The following is a 23,351-nucleotide window of genomic DNA, read 5'->3' as shown; positions in this document are numbered from 1 at the left end:
TTGAGCCCCTTAGATGGAAGGTCCTGGAATGTATCCTTCATGAGACTTGATCCCCACTCTCAGAGGAAACGACGTCATCGGCCCTTTAAAAAAATTTTTTTTATTTAAATTCCAGTTACTTAACATAAGTGTGATTCCAGTTTCAGGTGTACAACGTAGCGATTCAACACCTCTGTATGATACAAGGTGTTCGTCACAGGTGCTCTCCTTAATCCCTCACCTGCTGCCCCCATCTCCCCCGACCTCCGCTCTGGGAGCCAGCACTTGTGTTCCATGGTCAAGAGTCACTTTCTTGGTTTGCCTTTCTCTTTTTCCCTGCACTCATTTGTTTCTTAAATTCCACACGAGTGAAATCATACGGTATTTGTCTTTCTGACTTATGTCACTTAGCGTTTTACTCTCTAGCTCCATCCGTGTTGCAGATGGCAAGATTTCATTCTCTTTAATGGCTGAGGCTATTCCACTGTGTATATACACCCCCTCTTCCTTATCCTCATCTACCAGCAGACACTTGGGCAGCTTCAATGCGGTTGTAGAGCGTAGAGTGTGCTGCTGTAAACCTTGGGGGGCATGGACCCCCTTGAACTAGTATCTTTGTGTTCTTTGGGTAAATACCTAGTAGAGTGATTGCTATATGGTAGGGTCATTGGGCAGGTTTTAATTTTTTTTTTAAGATTTATTTATTTATTCAGAGAGAGAGAGAGGCAGAGACACAGGCAGAGGGAGAAGCAGGCTCCATGCAGGAAGCCCGATGTGGGATTCGATCCCGGGTCTCCAGGATCACACCCCAGGCTGCAGGTGGCACCAACCCGCTGCGCCACTGGGGCTGATTGGGCAGGCTTTATAGGCCGGGACCAGGAGGCGTTTTGGGGCATATTTATTTTCTCGTTTGATTTTCACATGTTATTAATCTCCTGTGAGGGATGTTCAATTAGCTCCACACGTGGAAACCAGGACGCAGAGAGGCCCCCCACCGCGAACACAGGTCTGAACCGTGCTCTAGGCCTGACCTGGTCAGCGGGCGGCCACACGGCCTTCCCTGTTCCACGAGCCCCGTGGAGGGTGGGGGTGGCACGGGGAGCCCGTCCTACAAGGCCTTTCCTGACTCATATGTTCACTCTCCTCTTTTTTTTTTTAGAAACTGAGCTGCCCTGAGCTGAGCGGGGACTCCTCACATCTGTTTGCGCCCCGGGCAGCTGGGGGACGCCCCCCCGCACCCCGAGGCGGTGAGGAACAAGCACCCAGCGCCGGCGGCCCCCAGGATGACGCCCCAGGGTTAGCGCCCGGGGGAGGCGCCCATGCTGCGCCCAGGAGCAGACGGGGCGCCGAGGCCTGCCGCCCCCCGCCCATGGGCGCCGCGGGAGAGCGCAGGGGTCCCCGGAGCGCTGCAGGCCCGCGGCTGGATTGGAGACGGTGCCCGCTGAGCCTGTGCCAGGAGCCGCGCTAGGCCCGAGCCATGCCCGCCGTCGGGGGGACCTCGGAGGCCGCCCCAAGGGGCGGAGGGAAGGCCTGAGCGCACCCGCGATGTGACGCGGCCCGCGTGGGGACCCGCAGACCCCGGGCGCCGAGTCGGAGTCGGGCGGGGATGCACAGCGCCTTCTGCGGCGCGCTGGTGGAGCGGCGCCCCCGGGCGCCCCCGAGCCGCGCGCCCCCGCCCGCAGAGCCCCCCGCGCGCCGCGCGCCCCCGCCCGCCGAGCCCCTGGGCCGCGTGCCCCTGCTGCTGTGCCCGGGCGCCGAGCCGCGCTGCTACGAGGCCTACGAGGCCTACGCGGCCGTGCTGCCCTGCGTGCCCTTCCCCGGCGCCCTCGGGGGCTACGACTACCCCTTCGAGCCCGCCTTCATCCAGAAGCGCAACGAGCGCGAGCGGCAGCGGGTCCGCTGCGTCAACGAGGGCTACGCGCGCCTGCGCGGCCACCTGCCCGGCGCCCTGGCCGAGAAGCGGCTCAGCAAGGTGGAGACCCTGCGCGCCGCCATCCGCTACATCAAGTACCTGCAGGAGCTGCTGAGCGCCGCCCCCGCCCCCGCCCCCGCCCCCGACGGCGCGCCGCCCGCCTCCCCGCCCGCCCGCCGCCCCGCGCGCGCGCCCCAGGCCTCCGAGGGCCCCTGCTTCTCCTCCTCGCCCTTCTTTGAGTCAGAGGCGTCCAGCCACTGACCGGCCGGGCGGGGGACCCGCGGGGGCCGCCCCACTCCCGAGGGAGCCTGGCCACCGGGGGGGGGGGGGGGGCGAGGGGCAGGGAGGGGGACAGAGGGCACCGCTGACCAGGCCGCAGGCCCCAGGCCCCAGGCCCCAGGCGGGCAACCCAGGACAGCCCCGCCCCGCGCTGCGGAACCTCACGTCTGAGCCCCGCTGTGATCGTGCGCCACCCCCCAGCCCCGGGGGCGGGGGAGATCAGGGGGGCCCTCGCCCACCTCCAACCTCCCACCTCGGGCGCCGCAGGTGCAGCCCCGCAGCAGGTGCAGCCCCACAGCAGGTGCAGCCCCGCAGCGGGTGCAGCGCCATAGTGGGTGCAGCGTCGTAGCAGGTGCAGCCCCACTGCAAGTGCAGCCCGCCGCAGGTGCAGCCCCACCGCAGGTGCAGCCCCATCGCAGGTGCAGCCCCGCAGTCAGGTGCAGCCCCGCGTCTGCGACTCCCTCGGGAGGCCAGAGGTCTTTGGTTTGGATGAGCCAGGCCCTTGCTGTCCCCGAGATGGCCCCAAATGGCCTGAGATGGCCTCAGATACTAACTAGAGTGGGCCCTGGGAGCTTGCTCGCCGCCAGCCCCCGCCCCCGAGGAGCCCAGACACCCCGTCGAGGCAAGAGGCCAGGCTGCTGCCTGCGCTCAGCCCAGCTCTGACCGGGGGAGAGGCCATGTGTGTGCCTGGGTGGTGCCTCTGGCTTTCCTGATGGGGGCGATCGCCCACCGCCACCCCTAGCCCCCCATCCCACCCCCACCCCCATGTAGACTTTTCATCCTTTTTCCCTCCCGGTCGCTCGAGGACTGCGTGTCTCCCCTCAGACTGTGTCCCCTCTGTGGGCGGTGGGACCATGCGGCACTGTTTGTATCAAGAGGCTAAATAAAAGATTTGCTGAGTTTTGTGATCCCAGATGTCATCTACCTCACTCCCCCGATGCCCCTGGGGACTCCCACCCACAGCTCAGGCCCTTGCTGAGGCTGTGGGGCGCTGTTAGCTCTGCGTCCCACTGACCTTTATGGAAAGTGTCGTGCACCCAGCGGGGCGGGGAGGGCCGCAGTCCCGGGTCAAGCCGCCGCCCCTGTCCTGTTAGGCGCTGCAGGGGCTGAGACAGGGTACAAGGCACACGGTCGCTGCGCCGTGTGGCGGGTGCCGGGCCTGAAGTGCGCTCGTTCAAGATTCTTCTGAGGAGGGGTTAGCTTTCCCTGCCGTGCGGTGGGCATGGGTGGGGGGTGTCTGGCCTGGTAGCCAGCCACAGGTCGGGGGACGGATGGGGCTGTGGGGTAGGGTGCTGAACGAGGCCACCCAGCACCTTCTCGGGGGGGTGTCATGGGGCCAGGGAGCGGGGGCAGCGAGTCTTGGCACAGGGGAGCCCGTCTGCAGTTTGATGCCACCCCCTTCCTGAACTCTCTGTGGCCCCAGGCTTGAAGCCTCCCGTCCTGTCTCCCACTGCCCCCATCCCAGGCCCATGGGGACGTTCCTTCCGCCACCCCCTACCAACGTCCTCAGGGACATGCTGGGCTGTCACTGGCCCGGCTGGGAGGGAATGACAGCTGCCTGGCCTCAGAGTCAGGCAGGCAGCAGGGAGCCAGCAGCGGGGAGCCAGCGGAGGCTAATTTTACTTGCTGGGAGCAGGGACAGTAATCCTCCTGCCCCCGCCCCCGGGCTGGCTCAGCAGGGCTCACTTGGCCCCACTGGCCCAGTCCCCACGGCGGGGGCACTGGGGACGCAGGGAGGCGAGGGCAGCGGGACTGCCAGGGGAGCCATGGAGCCGTCCTCGCCCCAGGACGAGGGCCTGAGGAAGAAACAGCCCAAGAAGCCGGTTCCGGAGATCCTGCCGAGGCCGCCCCGGGCCCTGTTCTGCTTGACCCTGCAGAACCCCCTGAGGAAGGCCTGCATCAACATTGTGGAATGGAAGTATCCTTCAGGACCCGCAGGGCATCAGGGACAGGGAGGGGGCAGGGTCACGGATCACCGAGCTGGGGGGCCAGGGGGCTGCTCAGTAAGGAAGGCTGCGGCTGAGGGGGACAGGGACAGCGGGAGGAGCGGAGCCACTGAGGCCTGAGAGTGCTGGGCCCGAGGCCTGCAGAAGGGGCCCGATGTGTCACGGAGGGGGGTCCGCAGGTGTCCCCAAATCCCATTACCGGGGGGCTCCACCGAGGGGTCTGAGGCAAGAGTCTCCTTTTGATACAGGAGGGGAGAGAAAGAGGCAGGGGCCTCTGCAAGACAACTGTCCCCCTTGACGGGAGGGTGTGAGGGCAGAGCTTGCCAGTGAGTGAGGGGAGTCCAGCTGGGGATGGAGTCCAGGGAGACAAGGCCTGGGACAAAGGGCTGCTGTGACGGGCTCTGGGAGGGCGCGGGCCCAGACGCCGGGCGGTCTTCGCCCACACATACCACCCTGGGGACAGGCACTAGCAGTCCCTTTCTCCGTTTGCACTAGCTCTGAGAGGAAGAAGGATGAAAATATCTGGGTTATTTGGGGAAGGGAGGAAGGCGATTAGGGGGAGGGGCTGTGTCAAGCGTCTTCTCAGAGAGAGGTCAGGAATATTTGAAATATTTCTCTAGGGTTCTGGAAGACTGGGCTCCCACCAGCTGTTCCCTAGAAGAAAGGGGAATACGGGATCACTGGGAGGATGAGAAAACCAGGGGACCCATTGGAATAGCTGGGGTCAGAGTCAGCCCTGTTCCCCACAGCTGCACCGCTGCCTCCCTCGGGCCTGTGGGATCGGGTTTCCCCGGGTGGCTTCTCCGTGCTCTGCTCCTCTGCACCTTCTCCTCCGCAGGCCTCTGCCCTGCGGCCCAGCTCTTCGCAATCACTGGGAGGAAGAGGAAGGGGTACAAGCCCAGACCTTCTGCACAATGTGCCTCCCACCCCGCAGCCTGTCCCCACCACCCGCCATCCAATGGCTCGGCCCATGGATGCATGGACACTGCTCACCCACAAGGGACAGGGCCCGGGGGTGGCCCTGGGGAGCGACTGTGAGGGGCACGTGTGCCTGGGAGGGAGGCGTGTGCAGGTGTGCGGTGCACACCCCGGCCTGTGAGCACGGCTGGGGAGGGGCAGGGTGGGCGGCTGACTCATTGCCTCACACGCATTCGTTCCTTGGGCTGGGGGGGTTCAGGCTCCACCCACAGCTTACCCTTTCCCGGTCCTGTTCCCGCGGATGCTCAGCCCCCCGCATCCCTTGCCATTTCTCTGAGTGAGTCCCCCAAGTCGTCTGGTGAGAGTCTCAGAAAGTCAGGGCCCCCAGGGCAGGGCTGGGGATGGGCAGGGCCTGGACCAGTGAGACCTCAGGGCCCCTACAGCTGAGCAGCCCCGAGCCGGGACCCGAGCTTCACACTCCCATCACCGCCGAGCCAAGTTAGCTGTTCCTGGGGAGACCCCACAGGGGAGCGGGGAGGAGCAGCGTGGGACCCCGGTGTGTACGGTGCCAACCCCTGCCTGTCCCAACCCCACGCCTCACTCGAGGGCTCTCCTTGACCCTGACACTAGACCCTTCGAGACAATCATCTTGCTCACCATCTTTGCCAACTGCGTGGCTCTGGCTGTGTACCTGCCCATGCCGGAAGACGACAACAACACTCTCAACCTTGGCCTGGTAAGATAGGTCCTCCTACGTGCCTCGTGCGGGCCTGCAGCCCCAGGCCGGGGGAGGCCCCCTTGGGGGGCTGCTTGCTGGTGGTAGTACCGGAGCTTCCCACTCACTTGCAGGGCTGGCCGAGCGACTCCTCAGCTCTGCAAGGTAAACTGGCTAATTCTGGATTCCGTCTGACTGGGCCCAGGCACCGTGCTAAGCACCTATGAGACTGGGCCCGGGCACTGTGCTAAGCACCTATGAGACTGAGCTCAGAAAGTGCCACCCCGTAGAGCGGCGCCATCTGACATGCGGGAAGCAAGGCTTGTAAGGTCAGCTACCGAGCGAGGGAGGCGGACTGCTGCTTTCCCTTTCCTGGACACGGTCCAGAAGGAACTGGCCTCCTGGGAGAGTGGGATCTAGGAATTCCCAGAGAGCGCGTGTTTTAGAGCTCTGTGCCTCGCTCTCTGTGCCTCGCTCTCCGCGGCCCATCACCAACAACGGGGACACAGACCACAAAATGCCAGGCCTGGAAGGGATCCCCCGGGATCACGTGGTCCCATCCCCTCCCCGCCTCGCTGGTTTCCGGATGAGGAGCCTGAGCCCCACGCAGGCGAAGCGCTGACCCAACCCAGCAGCTAGATCCTGGTAAACACGGTGACCGTTTCTGAGGCGCCAGGTTCTGTGCTAAATATTTTACGTTATTGTCTTACTTAATCCTCATAACTACCCCCGGGAGGCAACACCATTAAATCCGTGTAAAAGAGAAGGAAACTGAGGCTCAGAGAGTTTGAGTACTTTGCCCAGGGTCACCCCCTCCCCCCATGCAAGTCCTGCAAGAGGGTCTCCGACTCAGGCCTCTCTGACTTTAGGACTTGCCCTCGTGACGGCCGTTGCCAACACGGTGACAGCGCGAGGACTCCAGGGGAAGCCCTCCTAGAAACAGTGCTCTCAGGCATGTACTGTCCAGGCCCCCGGGAGACAGGACAATGGGCCCACCATCTCAGCTGGCTTTTTCCTGATTTGCACCACAGGGGTGGGAGGGGGGGGACCAATTAACATGCATCCGGGGCCTGAAAAAAGGTATTTATCTTTGCTTCTCCTTTATGCCGGTTTCCATGGGAATCTATCTTGAGCTGCTAAGAAGCTGGGATTTTTAAGTGTGTGTTAGGCTATAAACAGAAAAAACTCTGAGCTCCTGAGTGCGGAAGGAGAGCGAGATGAACTGTGGGCAGGGCCCCTACAGCCGCGGCTGGTGGGGGGCGGTGCTGAGCCTCAAGACAGCCCTCGGATTCCATGTCCCTGAATCCACCGAGGGGCTCTGGGTCCAGCCCACTCTCCAGGGTTTTGTATTTCGGGGCCTTCGTTCCATTTCAACGCCTTAGGTTGGCTCCTTTCAAAAGGAATCGCCCCCTGGGGGGCGTTGAATGACACTTTACTGGGTCTGTCGTCTTCCACTGAAACAAAATGGAACTTTCACGGGTCCCGGGTACTTGCCCTTAGCTTCCGGGCTGGCTCGCAAGGCCTTGGGGAAGGCCTAGGCCCACAGGCACAGGACGAGGAGTTTCCTGGGAGAGGAAAACCTGACCAGAAGCCGTCCCAAAGCGGTGAATATCACCGCAAACATCAAAGTTGGACAGACTGTTAGTATAATCAGTGAGGGATCCTCGTCGGATCCTTCGGGAGGGCGGGGGGGGGGGGGGGGGGAAGCCCAGAGAGCCCAGGGGCACCTCAAGGGTCTCGGAGCCAGCTTCCAGCAGCCGACGCTTCCTTCCCGCTAGCCAGTGACATGCTCCCTCCATACAATCAAGCAGGAGGGAAATGAGGGGAGTTAGACCAGGAGGGGAAATCCGACATTTATCTCTCTCTTACCCTACTGGCTGCTTTGTAGGTATCTGAGAAAGGTGAGGCACTTTCAGGTCATGCAAAAGGGAGGCCCAGGAACCCATTCTTCATTAACTTTCTCATTCATTCAGTAAATATTTATTTAGTGCCTATTGTGTCCCAGGCCCATGCTGGGGACATAATTGGGTTCCAAACAGACATAGTTCTGATCCTCACAGGGCTTAGTTAATTAAACCAATTAAATACGTAATTATAATTAAACCAATTACACACGTAGTTAAAATGGGAAGGTTTGGGACGCTATGATATTGTCCTGGAGGAGGATCTAGTCCTTCCCAGAGGGTGAGATGTTCCCCCTGAGGTGTGAAGGATGAGGACAAGGCCAACCTCATGGGCTTGTGACCCCTACAGTCCCTCTGGGGCCTGCACTCAGGAGGGCCCCACGCATGGGCCTTAATAGTCTGTGGTTATAGTACTGAAAACTGAAATGATTTCATCTTTGAATCCTTATTTTGAGGGTGAAGACCAATGGGACAATAATGGGACATGCGCCAGTAGCGTGGAGCCATGGCTCACTCACGGTTTCCCCCTCGGCCACTTCCTTCTAGCCCCCCACCTCGGAGGACAGACGCTGCTCAGTCTCCCCCGCTGGTGCCCTGGGCCAGGGTCAGGGTTGGGTACGCATGGGTCAGGGCATGGCAGTGGCTGTCCCTACCCTGGACCGACAGGACCACAGCCACTCAGTGAGTGATTGCCGGGTGGAGCCTGAGGCTCATCCCCCAGCCAGGTACTTGGGGTCCCCTGGAGCCGAGGCTACGATACGCTGCCTGTCCACCTCAGTTGGAGGCAGAAGCTGATGGGATGGGAGATGCCTGCCTCCACTTCCCCACCTGTAGCCAAGGGTCAGGATGTCTGGCTGCTGGACGGGGGTGGAGTGAGTGTGGGGCGGGTCATGAAGGAGGACGGGGGTGCCCGTGAGGGTCTGCACCTGCCCCACACAATACTAAACAGGTGATTAAAAAACACCACGGCAGGTTGAGAAAGGAAAAGCTTCATATTTTAATACCTTTCGTGGTTCTTACTTCCTACTTTTTTGAACAATTTTTCATTTGGTACTGGGTCCATTGATTCTGTAGCTGGTCCCGGAGGGCAGGTTGGGGCACCAGGGGAGAGGTTGTAGAAGCCACCACGGGGAGCCCCGCGAGCAAAGTGCTAGAAGCAGGAGGTTGAGAAAGGAGTCTGGGCCTTGGAACCGGGTAGATAGAGGGTGGCCTGGGAGGGGGGAGGGGGGAGATGGGGAGAGTGGGGTGGGGGGGCCGTGAAGTTGTCCAGGCAGCAACGGGGAGGCCGGAACTGAGGCGTGATGGGTGACAGGATGACGTTGAGAGACGGTGGGGAGGCGGCCCAGGGAGACCCGCCGTGGGGACGGAGGCGTGGGGGAGAGGAAGAAGGCAAGGATGACGCTGGTGTCAGTGTCAGCGTGGGTGACAGAGCAGGAGGGGGATCACTTACCAAGACAGGCGGCGCGGGGGAGGGGAGGGCAGGCTGCGGAGGGAGGAGGGTGCAGGGCTCTCCGCCCACCCCCCTCACCCCCCCCCCCCCCCCCCGTCACGTTGGGATGCAGTGTGGGCGGCCACTAGGCAAGTGGCTGATGGGTGACAGGGAGGAGGCAAGGCGGGTCGGGGGCAGGAAGGGCTCTGGCAGCTGCCAGGCGTGCAGAGTCGGGAGGCGTCCAGCACCCTGGGCTGTGGGGAAGAAGCCCCGACGGCCGTCGGAGGAGCACGCGCCCCTGCCAGGTCTGGGTGCGCTTCCAGGAGCCCTCTGTGCTCCCCGCTCAGCGTCTGCTGCAGGTGACGGCCCGGTGCTGAGCCCCCCGACCCTGCCCATCCGGGGTCCACCCTGCACAGAGGACGCGGGGGCTCCGAGCAGGCAGGGGCGCCCTGGAGGGGGAAGTGGCGGGGGAGAGCCGGGCAGGAGCAGGGCGGGGACGCGGAGCCCTGCCAGCCGGGAGCACCCTGGGGTGGGGGGGCCTCTGACCCCCACCGGGCTGGGGAAGCCGGATGCTGGGTAACCGTGGGCTCTGGACGCACAGGTGTGCTGCGGAGTCCGGGCCCGCTCGTACGCTGGCTATGTGGCTGTGGACATGCTAGTGACATCTCCGCGCCCTCAGTCCTGTCCCTTGGAAGATGCGGATGACACTGTTCGCTTCAGAGAAGCTACAGGAGGAGCCAAGCCCTCATTGCTGTGGTGCCCCCTCTATCCACATAAGCCATTCCATTATGCAGGGACCACAGCGCCTCAGGGCGGGCTCCGCAGTCACAAAGCCCCCAGCACAGAGCCCCCTGGGCGGTTCTACATTCAGAGCATGACCAAAAGATACCAGATAAAAAATCCATCTTCACCCCACCCACTATCTATCCCCGATTTCTCTGATTTTTCATTTTCACTCCTTGAGACATCCAACTTATCTGAATGGCCTTCCTGGCCACCCCCCAACCCCATCCTCCAGCAAATTCTCCTCCTCCTCCTCCTCCTCCTCCTCCTCCTCCTCCTCCTCCTCCTCCTCCTCCTCCCATCATCAACTGTTGAGCACTCACAATTGTGCTGGTTCTATTCTAATGCTTTATTACATGCATTATGTCATTAATTGCCCACAAGGCAGGTAGTATTATTTTTCTCACTTTTACAGAAGCGTAAACTGAGGCACAGAGAGGTTAAACCACCGCACAGGCCCCGCCGGCTACGTGGCAGGCCTGTACCCCGTGTTGGGCATCCTGCTGTGGTTTTCCTGGTACCAGGAGAGGATGGCGACCCCGCGCCCCTCCCCATTCCAGCCCCTCCCTGTACCCGTGCCTTCCCCTGATAGTGAAGCTGCTGGCTGCCCAGACCAGCACGGACGCTCACAGCGTCCAGGCTCAGCCTCTACCTGGGCTGGGCTCCATCGCCCAAGAAAGAAGCCCGCCTTAGGCTTGGGAGGCCTGTGTCTCACACAGCCCTGTCCCAGAATTGTCCCAGGAGGGTGAAGGCTGGGGGTGCAGCTCACGAGGGGGACCATCTGTCAGAGAAGCAGGGAAATGGAGCAGACACCGAGTCACCACGGGGGCCGGCCAAAGGGCAGTGAGATGCCCCGGGGCCTTGGAAGCCAAGACCAGCACCCAGGGCCTTAGTCCCCACCCCAGACCAAGACCCTCCCAAGCCAGCCCTAGCTCCCTGAGGTCTGCAGGGCCGCTGCCCCCAGGGGGTACCCCTGACTCAGTTAAAGGGGACTTGGGAGGGTCATCATTCCGGCCTGAAGGAATGCTCAGCCTGAGGGAACCCGTGTGGAAAGGCCACGAGGATCAGAGTTACTAATTGTTGGGCACAGACGGGGAGTTGATTGCTTTGTCTACACTGTCTCCCTTCGTCCTCAAAGCCGCCTTGTGTCAAAGTACGCTTCTCAAACAGTGCAGACCTGACTCTGATTAAAATACAGAAGGAGGGATCCCTGGGTGGCGCAGCGGTTTGGCGCCTGCCTTTGGCCCAGGGCGCGATCCTGGAGACCCAGGATCGAGTCCCACATCGGGCTCCCGGTGCATGGAGCCTGCTTCTCCCTCTGCCTGTGTCTCTGCCTCTCTCTCTCTCTCTGTAACTATCATAAATAAATAAAAATTAAAAAAAAAAAAAAAAAAAATACAGAAGGAACGCGCGTCCGCACTGAACGCATCTGCTAAGAGGACAGGCAGGAGGGGAAAGCTGATTCGAAGAGAATTGGAGGAACAGAGAAGAATATGATGTTGGAGGGACAAAGGATGGATGTAAGATCATGAGGGGAGACACCAAGCCGGCCGCTGTCCCTCGGGGCAATGCAGCAGTGGCCTGTCGGGGTTGTCTTTTCCAGCGCTTGCATCTCGACGGGACCCTGAGACTTGAACAGGTACCTTCCCGGAGGTCAGTGGTTTCCCACGGCCGGGGAGGGAAGGGGCGTTTAGTGATGTTGGGAAGCTGGTCGGGACCGTGTCCACACTGCTGGCGTCCAGTATCTAGAAGCCCAGGATGCCGCTCAACACCCGCCAAGCACAGGACGGCCCCCTCCCACCAACAGAGAATTCTCCAGCCTGAAGTGAGAATAAGGCTGGGGCTGATAAACTTAGCCCCAGATAAGGACATGGTTCTTGGCCAGGCCTTTTATAAAATGCTCCGGTGTGACATTATAAGGAAACGGTGACCTCCCTTCGCCTATGTTCTAAGTTCTGGATGCTTTTTGGCACACGGGTCAGGTGGGTCCCGGTGCCGCCCGGGAGGGGCAGGGCCAGGCCGGCGGGATTCAGCCTCTCAGCTGGTCCCCGGCTCCCCACCCCGGCGCTGGGAGAGCTGCGCCCGCCCTGCCGGCCCTCCCGTGTCAGCAGACTCGGCCAGGCCCCAGGACATTCCTGGGGTTCAGGTTCCCGCGTGGCCCTCTGCACAAGGCTGCAGCCTAAGCCTCTGGCATCCAGGGCACTTGGCTTTTTATAGGGTCTGGAATGTGCCCGCCGCCTCCTGCGGCCCGCCGCCCGCTAGCCTCAGCATCTGGGGAGGCCCTGGCCTCAGACGGGCCCCAGCTCGGGCCTCCGCTAGGGAGATCCGGGACCTGCCAGGCGCCGGTGAAGGAGCCTGGGTCTCCCACCCTACAGGCGCCGGCCACGTGAAAGGAAAGCCTGCCTTCCCGCCTCCCTGGGAGCCTGGCCTCTCCCGCTGCAGGGCCTCAGCTCCCGCTCCGGGGGCCTAGCCGGCCCCGCGCTCATCTGCGCCCCTCGCACGGGGCAGCGCAGTCACAGAGGGGCAGGGGGCCACGGAGGCCTCGAAGCGCCCCTGGGCACCCTGTCCAAGCTACACGGACTCTGGGGGGGTCGTGGGGACTTGGTGCTTTCCTATCGGACAACCCTGCCTCCAACATGCACGTCTGCCGGCAGGTGAGCCCTCGGCGCCTCCGTGCGCTCTCGGGCCGCAGGAGCCACCCTTTGGGAAGGCTCATGTGGAGGAGGACGGTGACACCGTGCCCGGCTGGCACACGGGAGTTGGCGCCGTTCTTTCCCTTCCCTGCCCGCCCAGCATCCCAGACCCCAGCCGTGGGAGGCCGGGGTGGGGCGGGCAGGGCCTGACACCCTGCGGACCCTTGCTGCGTGGCCGGCTTCCCGCCGGGGCTCTCCCGCGGAGCCGTGCGGCCCCGGAGAACCCCCGCAGCCCCTCGGTGCTCTTGCTCGCGGGTGACGTGAGACCTGAATGGACGCAAGTGGCTCGAACAGGGCCTGGCACGTGCGTGTGTGCTGCACCCACCTCAGTGGCCGTTGCCCTCCCGGCTGGGGCACCCCGTGCCCCGGCCCCCGCCCGGCGCGGCCCCTCAGGAAGGCAGATTCCCTGTCCCGCTGGGGGAGGCCTGGGGAGCGCAGGGCGGGCAGGTGCCAGGCGAGGGGCCTCCGTCCGGGTGCCAGTCCGTCGGGCTAAACATAGCCGCATGCCTCACCCTGCCGTAGGTCACTTTCCAAACGTGGAGGCTGAGGTGGCCATGGGGAGGGACGCCAGGGCCTGGGACGCCCCGGGAATGATGTGGCCGCCGGGCGGGCGCAGGAGCAGAGCTGTGGACGCAGCCAGGGCGGGCAGGACAGGCCTGCTGGCCACGGGCACCCCGCGCCCCTCGGAAGCCCCGCTCTCCTCACCCAGGAAGGAGGAAGGGCTACGCGGCATGGCCCGTCCTCCACGTCCAGGTGCTCGGGCAACGTCATCCTTTTTCCTAGAAATCAGCTTTATCTTGATTCTGAGCCCATGTCCCTCCGGATGGGGAGAACCTCGGCTACAGTTGCCCCTGGCACTCCCAGCGCCCGTCCCGGGGCTCCGGCAGCACTAAGGGCCTGGGGTCACCGGTGCTCTGTCCTCCCTGGATGAGGCCACATGGCTCCTGTGTCTCAGTCCCCTCAGGCCCCCCCTCCCCTGTCTCCATGCAAAGTCGAAGGTGCAGGAATCCTTGGCAAGCAAGCTGGACCCCCCCCCCCCCCGGGGCCTCCTCTTGGCCCCTGCTACATCTTTAAGGCACAATGAGGGAGCAGACCCCACAGCAGATCTACCCTAGAGGCCTCCCAACCCTGGGACGAATCTCTGTTAAGCCCTCTTTCTTCAACCCGTTTCCACATGGTGGATTCAAGGCTTTATTTTAACTTTAATTAATTAAGATTTTTATTTATTTATTCATGAGAGACACAGAGAGAGGCAGAGATAGGCAGAGGGAGAAGCAGGCTCCCTGCGGAGATCACGCCCTGAGCTGGAGACAGATGCTCAACAAACCACTGAGCCCCCCCAGGCGTCCTGGGTTCAAGGCTTTAGAAAACAAAGGCCTGGGGCCCTGGCACAAACCTCCCCAGCACTGCCGGGTGCCCAAGGGAGCAGGAAAGGGGAGGAATCCAGGAGGAAACAATCACGAAGGTTATGAACCGACCTCATAATAGCAGCACCCAGCCAGCCCGCCTGGAGACCCCGAAGCATGAGGGGCCGTGTTTGGGGAGGTGGGGATGCCCTTGGGCCCCCCCACCAGCCCAAGCCCTCTGCTGGCCCTGGGCTCCCTCCTTGAAGTGAATGTGCCTTAAAGAGTTAACAAGTATAGGATTTGCATCCTAACAGATCCCAAGGAGTTGACCCTAAGGAAGGAGACCAGGCCCAGGGGCCCAGGGACAGGAGGAGGTGGTCCTCTTAGCCGCGCGGCCATCTGTGGGCTGTGAGCGCTGCCTTCGGCTGCTCAGCTGCTTCCTGAGCCCTGGGCGGGGAGGTGGGGGCGCTGGGGGCCTGGGAGGCCAAATCCAGCCCGGCCTTCCCTTCCCGCAGGCTGCAGTGTTGGGGTGAGGATGGCGAGGAGGAGGGGTTCCTGCCCCTGCGGCCCAGACAGGGGCCAGCCAGCCCCTGCCCTCTGCCCCCACCGCCCAGGAACTGCCCCGGGAGGAGCAGCCCCACGCCAGGACGGGGTGACCCTCACAGCCGGAAGACAGCCCGAAAATAGAGGCCGTAGGAGGGCAAGGGGAACGCAGTCCGGGCCCCCCCACTTTCAGCCCAGGACTTTGGGAGTGTCTGGCTCTAACGCCCCTAGGAGCAGGTGCAGGGGCTGCAGGTCGGGGCTGGGCACCAGGCCGCCCTCCCCGGCCCACGGGGCCCCCGGGAACCCCGGTGAGAGGTCTGTCTGTGGAGACACAACGACTCCCATGGGTGGAAGGGGACATGCGGCAATGCAGGCCTTGAGGCTGCTAACAAAGCTCATCTCACCAAGTCAGACGGGCTCAGGGTCCCCCCATGAGGTCAGGACAGTCAGGGGATCCGAGCTACCTCCCCCACCCTGGTTTCAGAGCCTGGGGATCATGTGCCTTCTTAGGAATAGAGACTCGAGGCTACACCCGTATCGGTTCTGCGCCCAGTCCCAAGGCGCATGTGGGCGGCTTCCCCACCCAGCGGGCAAAGCTCTCACACCGCCTGGGTTTCCGACAGTTCAAATAGATTCTGACTCTGTCTACGTGGACAGAACATCCGATCTCGCGGGTTAAGGGCTCAGTCCTGCAGGGTTGACACCAACCCGCCCCCCCGCCTCCCGCCACGGCCTCAGGTGCCCATAGGAGCCCAGGAGGTTCTGTGCGCCCCGACTGGTGGGCCGTGGCGGAGAGGTTCCAGGGACCTTCCTCTTGGGCTTGATTAACTCGCTAGCGTGGCTCAGAGCTCAGGAAACGTTTCCCCTGCTACACCACTGACTCTAGGAGCGGCCAGATGGCAGACAGGCACACCTTGCCCTCAAGGTCGGCGGGCGGGGGACAGGGCGCCAGGTTTCCAGTCTTGCTGAGGGCACCTCTCCCCCTGCATCTCCACTGTTCACCAACCCAGAAACCCTCTGGCCCTTGTCCTTGCAGGTCTCACGAGGCTTTATCACGCAGGCACCATCGATCAGATCATTGGCCATTGGTGACTAAGTCAGCCTTTAGCCCCTCGCCCCTCCCTGGAGGTTAAGGGGAGGGACCCAAAACCCCCAACCTTTTTTTTTTTTTTTTTTTTTTAGGATCTTTATCCATTTGAGAGGGAGAGAGATGGAGATAGTGAGAGAGAGCACGAGCAGGGAGGGGAGGGAGAAGCAGCGTCCTAGTCCCTGCTGAGCAGGGAGCCCGCCACCTGGGGCTCCAGCCCGGGATCCCTGGGATCATGACCCGAGCCCAAGGCAGATGCTCAACCGATGGAGCCACCCCGGCGCCCCAAGTTTCAACCTTCTAACTACATGGGTGGCTCCTCCGGTGACTAGTCCCCAGTTTCAGGAGAGTTCCACAAGTCACGGCCACATTCACAGAACAAAAGACGCCAAGTGCTTTAGGAGCTCTGTGCCATTAGCAGGGGTCAGCACCAGATACGCATTTCACTGTATTTCACATTATAAATGTAGTATCATCACCTCCCTTTAAATTATGCTGCACGAGGGATGCCTGGGAGGCTCAGGGGTTGAGCATCTGCCTTGGGCTCAGGGCGTGAACTCAGGGTCCCAGGATCGAGTCCCGCATCAGGATCCCCGCAGGGAAGCTGCTTCTCCCTCTGCCTGTGTCTCTGCCTCCCTTTCTGGGTCTCTTACGAATAAATAAATAAAATCTTTTTAAAATAATAATATAAATAAAATAAATAAGTAAATAAATAACGCCACACAAGAGACAATGATGATTTTTGACTGTTTTTTTTTTTTATTCATTCACTCAACAAACATCTCCCGAACGCTCGCTGTGTACCAGGCCGCATGATATGCCGTAGAGCAGGGATTCTTGGATGACATGTGGGCAAAGATTTGTGTGTTGCTTTCAGTTTGCGACCCACTGCGGACGGGCAGGGGGTCCGACGTGGTGAGGCCACGTCCCAGCTTGGGGGCCTGTGAGACTCGCCACGTGCAAACTGAGCCTGTTGTCCACCCTGAGCCTGTCGTCCACCCACACGCTTGGAAGCTGAGGCGAATGGCTGTAGCAGTTTCCAGAGGCTTCCCCTCCAGGCCCGGCCTTGTCTCAGAGCGATCACAGCAGATATCCGGGCAGACCCTCGAGAAGCAGCGCGCTGAGGACATGGGTTCATTCACCTGCTCACCACGGCCTGCGGCAGGCCCCGCTCCAGGTGTAGGTGACACAGCGGTGACCCCGCCAAGACCCCGCTCTCCTGGGCCTGATATTCAGGGCAAGGGAAAGGGTTCAGAGAAAGGAAGAATCAAAAGGGGCAGCAGGCGGTGATCAGTGCTGCAGGGGAAAGCAAAGCAGGGCAAGGAGACAGACAGGGGCAAGGGGCCAGGGGCGTCAGGGGGGCCCCGCGATAAGGAGGCATTCGAATTGAGATCCTCAAGAAGGAAGACGGTGAGCCAAGAGGTCACCTGGGAAGAACATTCCAGGCGCACACGGCAGTGCCTGGCGCTCCCTCCGGGTCTGGCGGCCGGACGGGCAGGGGCAGGTGCATGCAGCCCTCCCGGGGCGAGGCCGGCCGCCCGGCCTCTGAGCACGGCGACTATTTTCGGCCCTGGTTTCCCCTCCCTCAACCGCACTCCAACTGTCTGGCCCCTGGGGTGCAGCCACGTAAAGATGTGACTTCCCCCACCCTCCCCCGACACCTTTCCCTCACTGGGCACCGGAGGCCTGAGAAGCCGCCCGCCCAGGACGGGAGGGGCCCAGCCCACTCCCAGGACAGCCTCCCCCTGTGCTGACGGGACGTGCCCACACTGGCCCTCGCAGCTCCCCGGGGCCCAGGGCCCCACGATTCCCGCCTCACGTTCGTTAAGCAAAAGTCCCATCAGCAGGCCCGTCAGGGGCCCCTGGGTGGCTCCGTCGTCCAAGCATCTGATTCTCGGTTTCAGCTCAGGTTGTGGCGTCGGGCTCCTCGCCCAACGGGAGTGGGCTCGGGGATGCTCTCCCTCTCCCTCTGCCCTCCCCCTGCTCGTGCGCTCTCCGTCTCTCCCTCTCTCCCTAATAAATACATAAATCTTAAAACAACCAAACCAAAACAGGTCCCTTAGTAGAGCGCTGTGGTTGGCATTGTGACCACACATTCTCTGAAGGAAGAGGAGGCTTCGGGATTGCAAACTGGCGGGAGGGGTCAGGATTGAGGCTGAGAGTGGCCTCAGGGGCAATGACAAGCTTAGAGGTTTCTAGGGCCATATCCTCTCCAACGGGCCACTTGGCCACCTCTTCCCTTGCTTCCCACACTTACCATTTGGAAGTAAAAGTAGATTGTCTTCCCCATCACCAGTAGGGTGGCCCGTTTCCTGATCTGGGTCCATCCACGACGTAGGAACTATGAGGGCCTAGCACGAGTTATGCCTCCACGGGTGCTGGTGGCGAGGCCCTGGCGGGGGCGCGGGTTCTCCTGGGGGTGGGTGGCGGTGACTGATGGTGATGGCGGCTTGGGGTGGGCAGGGGGCCCGGGTTGTGGCTGCAGGGGGCCAGCCGACGGCTCTCTGTGCCTCCCCGGGTCGTGCAGGGCTGCAGCCCCGTGCGGCCAGCCAGCTGGCCAGACACCTGCCCCCCGGGAAACTTGGCTTGTTTAGGAAGTGGGGGGACGGGGTGCAGGGCTCTCGGAAGCCACCAGGCCGGGGTTCAGGTGGCTGCAAGGAGAGCTCTTCAGCCTGGAGAGTCCTGGCAGAGGGGACTCAGCCTTCAGGCTGGAAATGCTCTCCTGCCCCAGGAGGGGGTAGGGCGGCGCAGGGGACCAGGGCACCGGGCGACCCCCGAGGGGCCTGCGACGCCTTCTGCAGGCCGGGCTGCGCCGACCCCCCCAGCCCTTAGCCGCGGGGCCTCTTCCGCCCCTGGGGGCCCAGGCCCTCCCTGTGTGATGACCTCGCTGCCCTTCCAGTGGCTGCGCAGGCAGCAGGTGTGGGGCAGCGGGGACCTCAGGGGAGCTGACGGGAAGACCCTGGTGACATCCGCCGGCGGGTCGCCTGGGGTCTGGGCAGCACTCCCCTCTCCGCCGCGCCCCCCAGCGGCCCTCGGGGTGGTGCGGGGTGAAAGGAGCCCAAACCAGAGGCCGCCTGGGGGCCTTCGCTTGAGGGCCGCCCAGGCCATTCATGTAGTCACCCCGTCCTAGGCCCTGGAGGGACGGTAACTCAGGGAATGGACAGGGCGCCTGGGGCGCTCAGGTCCTGATCTCAGAGTCCTGGGTTCGAGACCCGCATCCAGCTCTCCGCTCAGTGGGCGAGTCTGCTCCTCCCTCTCCCTCTGTGGGCTCTCTTGCTTTTGCTCTCCTTCAAATAAATAACATATTAAAAAATTTTTTTAAAGATCTTATTAATTTATTCGTAAGAGACCCAGAGAGAGGCAGAGACAGGGAGAGGGAGAGGCAGGGGGAGCCCGATGCGGGACTCGATCCCAGGGCCCCGAGGTCACACCCTGAGCCGAAGGCAGACGCTCAACTGCTGAGCCGCCCAGGTGTCCCTAAAAAAAAAATTAAAAACGAAAGAAATGACAAGAATCCACACACTTTATGGAGTTTGTATTCAAGTGGGTGAGATAGAAAGGGAACAAGAGGAAAACATCTAGGGTGTTTTCAGCTGGAATAAGCGCTGAGATGACCAGCGGAAACACAAGAGGATCAGAAAGTGTCAGCGGTCACTCCAGTTGTACCTGTGGGGCCAGGGAAGGCCTGGGTGGGGGGCGACTGCTGAGTGAAGCCCCGGGGGAGGGCGGGAGCTGGCAGGGCGGGGCGCGTGGGGCGCGTGGGTGACGGGAGCAGAGGAATTCCAGGCAGAGCCGGTGCCAATGTCCTGAGGCAGGCGCCCTGAGGAGCAGTGTGCCCCCGAGGAAGGCGAGGGGCTCTAGGCGCCCGAGCACAGGTGCGACTGTTTGTTCCGCAGGAGAAGCTGGAGTATTTCTTCCTCATTGTTTTCTCCATCGAAGCGGCCATGAAGATCATCGCCTACGGCTTCCTCTTCCACCAGGACGCCTACCTGCGCAGCGGCTGGAACGTGCTGGACTTCATCATTGTCTTCCTGGGGTGAGGCCGGGGGGCGGGGGGTGAGGTCGGGGGCGCCCCGGAGCCGCTGGCCGGGGCTGCACAGAGGTGGCCGAGCGGGTGCGCTTCCCGTCACCCACGGGTGGGAGCCGCACCGTCGCGCCTTTCTCAGCCTTTACCCGCGGCTCGTCTATTCCGCCGCCCGTGCTGAGGCCCTACTATTGGGGTTCACAAAGACCGGTATTTGGAAACCCCGATCTGCCCGCGGGGAGGCGGCCCCAGCAGGGTCCCGAGCCGGCGGCCGGACAACAGTGCCGTGCCCCCTCCCAGTGGCGGGGCTGCAGGCCCCAGATCCATGTTCCCAGGCGTGGTTCCTCCCGAGGCCTGGGACGGTGGGGGCCTGCCCCCCGCGACCACGTGGCCTCACACCCCGGGGGCCTCTTGGCGCAAATTTCCACTTCTTCCAATGACACCAGTGGGACTGGATTGGGGTCGACCCTCACAGCCTCCTTTTAACTTAAATCTTTGGAAAGACCCCGTGACACCCACATTGTGAGGTTCTGAGCTCAGTGAGGACTCCAGCATATGAATTTGAGGGGCACACAGTTCAGGCCATAACACAGCAACCCCCACCTGATTATAACAGGAGCATTTATTAGTATTTTTTTAAAGATTGTATTTATTTATTCACGGGAGACCCAGAGAGAGGCAGGGACACAGGCAGAGGGAGAAGCAGGCTCCCTGTGGGGAGCCCGATGTGGGACTGGATCCCAGGACCCCGAAGGCAGACGCTCAGCCACCGAGCCCCCCAGGCACCCCTCACAGGAGCATTTATCAAGCACTTACTATGTTTTACACGTAACATCTCATTTAGTTAGTTTTTTCAATAATCTCAATTTTCCCACTTAAGGAGGCTAAGGCGCAGAGAGGTCAAGCACGGGGCCCAAGGTCACGGAGTGAGCCGACGGCAGTGCCAGGGACGCCGGCTCCAGCGGCTGCCACTTACCCACTACGCCCCTTTGATTCAGTAAACACGATGCTGATTATTTGCTAATTAGGCGGCGCTGGCTCAGCGCCGGGGAGAGCAGTTCTGTGAATCAGCCTCACTCTTAATGAACTGCCCTGGTGGGAGGCCAACACTAGTGGACACGGAACAACGGAGTGCGGGGACACGCCACCACACAGTGCACCATTGTTGGGCATGCAGAGCGTCCCCGGGGCTGAGCTGTCAAAGGAAGGATTCATAAAGGAGGGTTGGAGGATCCCTGGGTGGCGCAGCGGTTTAGCGCCTGCCTTTGGCCCAGGGCGCGATCCTGGAGACCCGGGATCGAATCCCACATCAGGCTCCTGGTGCATGGAGCCTGCTTCTCCCTCTGCCTGTGTCTCTGCCTCTCTCTCTCTCTCTCTCTGTGACTATCATAAATAAATAAAAATTTAAAAAAAAAAAAAAAAAGGAGGGTTGAGATGGACTTCAAAGGACAGCGGGGCTTTGGGTAAACTGAGAGGCAGAGCAGAGGGGCAGGAGAGACCACAGAAGGGCCTTGTCGGAAAGTACTGCGCGAGGAAAGCTGCAGGGAGCCGGCTCCGGGCTTCCTGCTCTGGGTCCCCACTGGGTGCAAGTGCCCCTGTGGGGCACACTCAGCCCCCAGGCCAGGCGTGCCTGTGGCACGTGGGCCTCACCCCCCTTGGGCACCCAGGAGATGTCTCAGATGGATCCACTCTTCACTGAGTCCGAGGTTGGCCTCAGAATCTTTTCTAATAAAATCTTCCTGACAGGCGTCACCAAATCCAAGTTAGTGGTTGATGAGAGTTGTCACCTCTCCCCTTGGCCTTCCCGCAAGTCCCCTGAGCACAGATGGGACACGGGGTCCCAGACCCCATGGAACAGTGGCTTATCTGACCACTGGGCCCTCTTCTCTCCCTCTTCTCCACTCTAGGGTTTTCACCGTGATTCTGGAACAGGTTAACGTCATCCAAAGCAACACAGCCCCGATGAGCAGCAAAGGGGCCGGCCTGGATGTCAAGGCCCTGAGAGCCTTCCGTGTGCTCAGACCCCTCCGGCTGGTGTCAGGGGTGCCGAGTGGGTGCCAGTGTCCCTGCAGACGCCCCTCCTCCTCTCGCAACCTGTTCCCTTGCCCAATTCTGGGTCCTCCCCCCTCCAACCTCGGTGTTCTGGAGGCTTCCCAGGATATAGAGAGCGGGAGGGCCAGGAGACCAAGAGGGGAGATGACTCCTCTTTTCTCCTCCCTGCTCTGCAGGCCTGCAGGTGGTCCTCAACTCCATCTTCAAGGCCATGCTGCCCCTGTTCCACATCGCCCTGCTCGTCCTCTTTATGGTCATCATCTACGCCATCATCGGGCTGGAGCTCTTCAAGGGCAAGATGCACAAGACCTGCTACTTCATTGGGACAGGTGAGCTCCCAGGGGACTGGGGAGGGGGGCGTGGCCCTAGGACAACTCAGAAGGGACAGCCACCGCAGCCCTGAGGAAGGCCCAGGGAGGGGTTGCCGCTTCCCACACCTGTTAACCTGGGGAATGGGTCTCTCTTAGACAAGGAAACGGGTCTGCCAGGGTCGGTGATCAGAGGACAAGGGCAGAAGCCTGGGCCCTAGCTTGCTCTGAGCACTCCCACCCCAGATAAACGGGGTATCCTTGGGCTTTTGGGGCCAGCTGTGCATGGAGATGCGGGCTCATGACAAGCCTGGATTTCTATTTGTCCTTTTCTCGGCAGCCATCGTTATGGCCTTGGTCTGAGCAGGGGCCCACAGAGCAGTGTTTAAAGGGGATCTCAAGAAAGCACCCAAGAGCCCCAGGGTCTAGGGTTATCAGAGATAACAACATATATTGAAGCTGGAATGAACTTGAGCCAAGCCTTCCAAAACGACAGTTCTCAAACTATTTGCCTCAGGACTCTTTAAACTCTTAAAATTATTAAGGACCCCAAAGAGCTTGTGTTGCTATGGGTTTTATACACTGATATTTATGGTATTAGATATGACAACTGAGGAAAATGTCATAATACTCATTTTTAAGAACAGCGATAAGCCCATTGCTTATGAACATGAATAATGTATCTTGCGAAAAATAACTATATTTTCCCAAACCAAGGCCATTTTGTGAGAAGCATGGCACTGCCTTGCATTTTATCTAAATCTCTTACTGCCTTGGCCTACTAGAATCTGCTGGGTTCTCAGAGCTACTCCTGTGTTCAGTCTATCTTGAAATCACATGTCACGTAGGCTCTAGCAAACTCCACTCTGCATTCGTGGAAAGATGGGGAGATGAAATAATGTCTTGGCATTCTTATTAAAAATAATTCTGACCAGGTGGGTGCCCTGCCCACACTCCAAGACTCACTGCTGCAAGCTGGCCGTGTCAGTCTGTCTCGGGTAGAGCGTAACACCTACGGGGCCTACAGGAATTGGACTTGGCACAAGAAAGAGGTGGGACTTCTACCAAAAGCCCAGAATCTGACTCACCAGAATAACCCAGGATGGACAAAACCACTGATATCTGTAGTGTCTCAGGAGACTCCTCACCGCCCCAGGCCCCCTGACAAGGGGACAGGCAACAACACAAGGCTCAAGACAGTGCACTCTGATAGAGCTTTTGGTGGTTCCATTCCTAGTCCCTCTCCCAGCTCAGCCTCCTCCTGTTTCTATAACAATCTGGGTCCTATAATGAGCGTTATGGACCCAGAGAGGAGGAGGCTTCCCATCACAACCTTCAAACCAAATTTGGAGGTCTCATCTGGTGTTCTCAGGCATTCTTGACCAGTGCCAGCCAGTGGTGCTCAAAAACCTTTCTGGGATGGGAGGACCTGA

At 61.0% G+C, this 23,351-nt stretch overlaps 2 protein-coding genes across 3 annotated transcripts in view; both read left to right on the top strand.

Moving 5' to 3' along the window:
• Nucleotides 1-1,585: 1,585 nt before the first annotated feature.
• Nucleotides 1,586-2,152, top strand: ASCL5 (achaete-scute family bHLH transcription factor 5). Its single transcript, XM_072831551.1, has one exon. It carries the CDS (start codon nt 1,586-1,588, stop codon nt 2,150-2,152), a length of 567 nt encoding a protein of 188 aa, XP_072687652.1.
• Nucleotides 2,153-3,845: 1,693 nt separating this feature from the next.
• The window catches only part of CACNA1S (calcium voltage-gated channel subunit alpha1 S), a 63,733-nt gene continuing 44,227 nt past the window's right edge, over nt 3,846-23,351 (top strand). For both annotated transcript variants that reach the window (XM_072831367.1, XM_072831366.1), the window contains exons 1-5: nt 3,846-4,088; nt 5,665-5,770; nt 19,431-19,570; nt 21,466-21,608; nt 21,787-21,939. In XM_072831367.1, coding sequence (XP_072687468.1) covers nt 3,937-4,088; nt 5,665-5,770; nt 19,431-19,570; nt 21,466-21,608; nt 21,787-21,939 — 694 coding nt within the window. In that variant the 5' untranslated portion in view covers nt 3,846-3,936. The remainder of the gene's footprint in view (nt 4,089-5,664; nt 5,771-19,430; nt 19,571-21,465; nt 21,609-21,786; nt 21,940-23,351) is intronic.

The sequence above is a fragment of the Canis lupus genome, chromosome 6 (assembly GCF_048164855.1).
Source record: "Canis lupus baileyi chromosome 6, mCanLup2.hap1, whole genome shotgun sequence".
NCBI classification, from domain to species: domain Eukaryota; kingdom Metazoa; phylum Chordata; class Mammalia; order Carnivora; family Canidae; genus Canis; species Canis lupus.
This window is presented reverse-complemented; position numbering and strand designations above follow the sequence as displayed.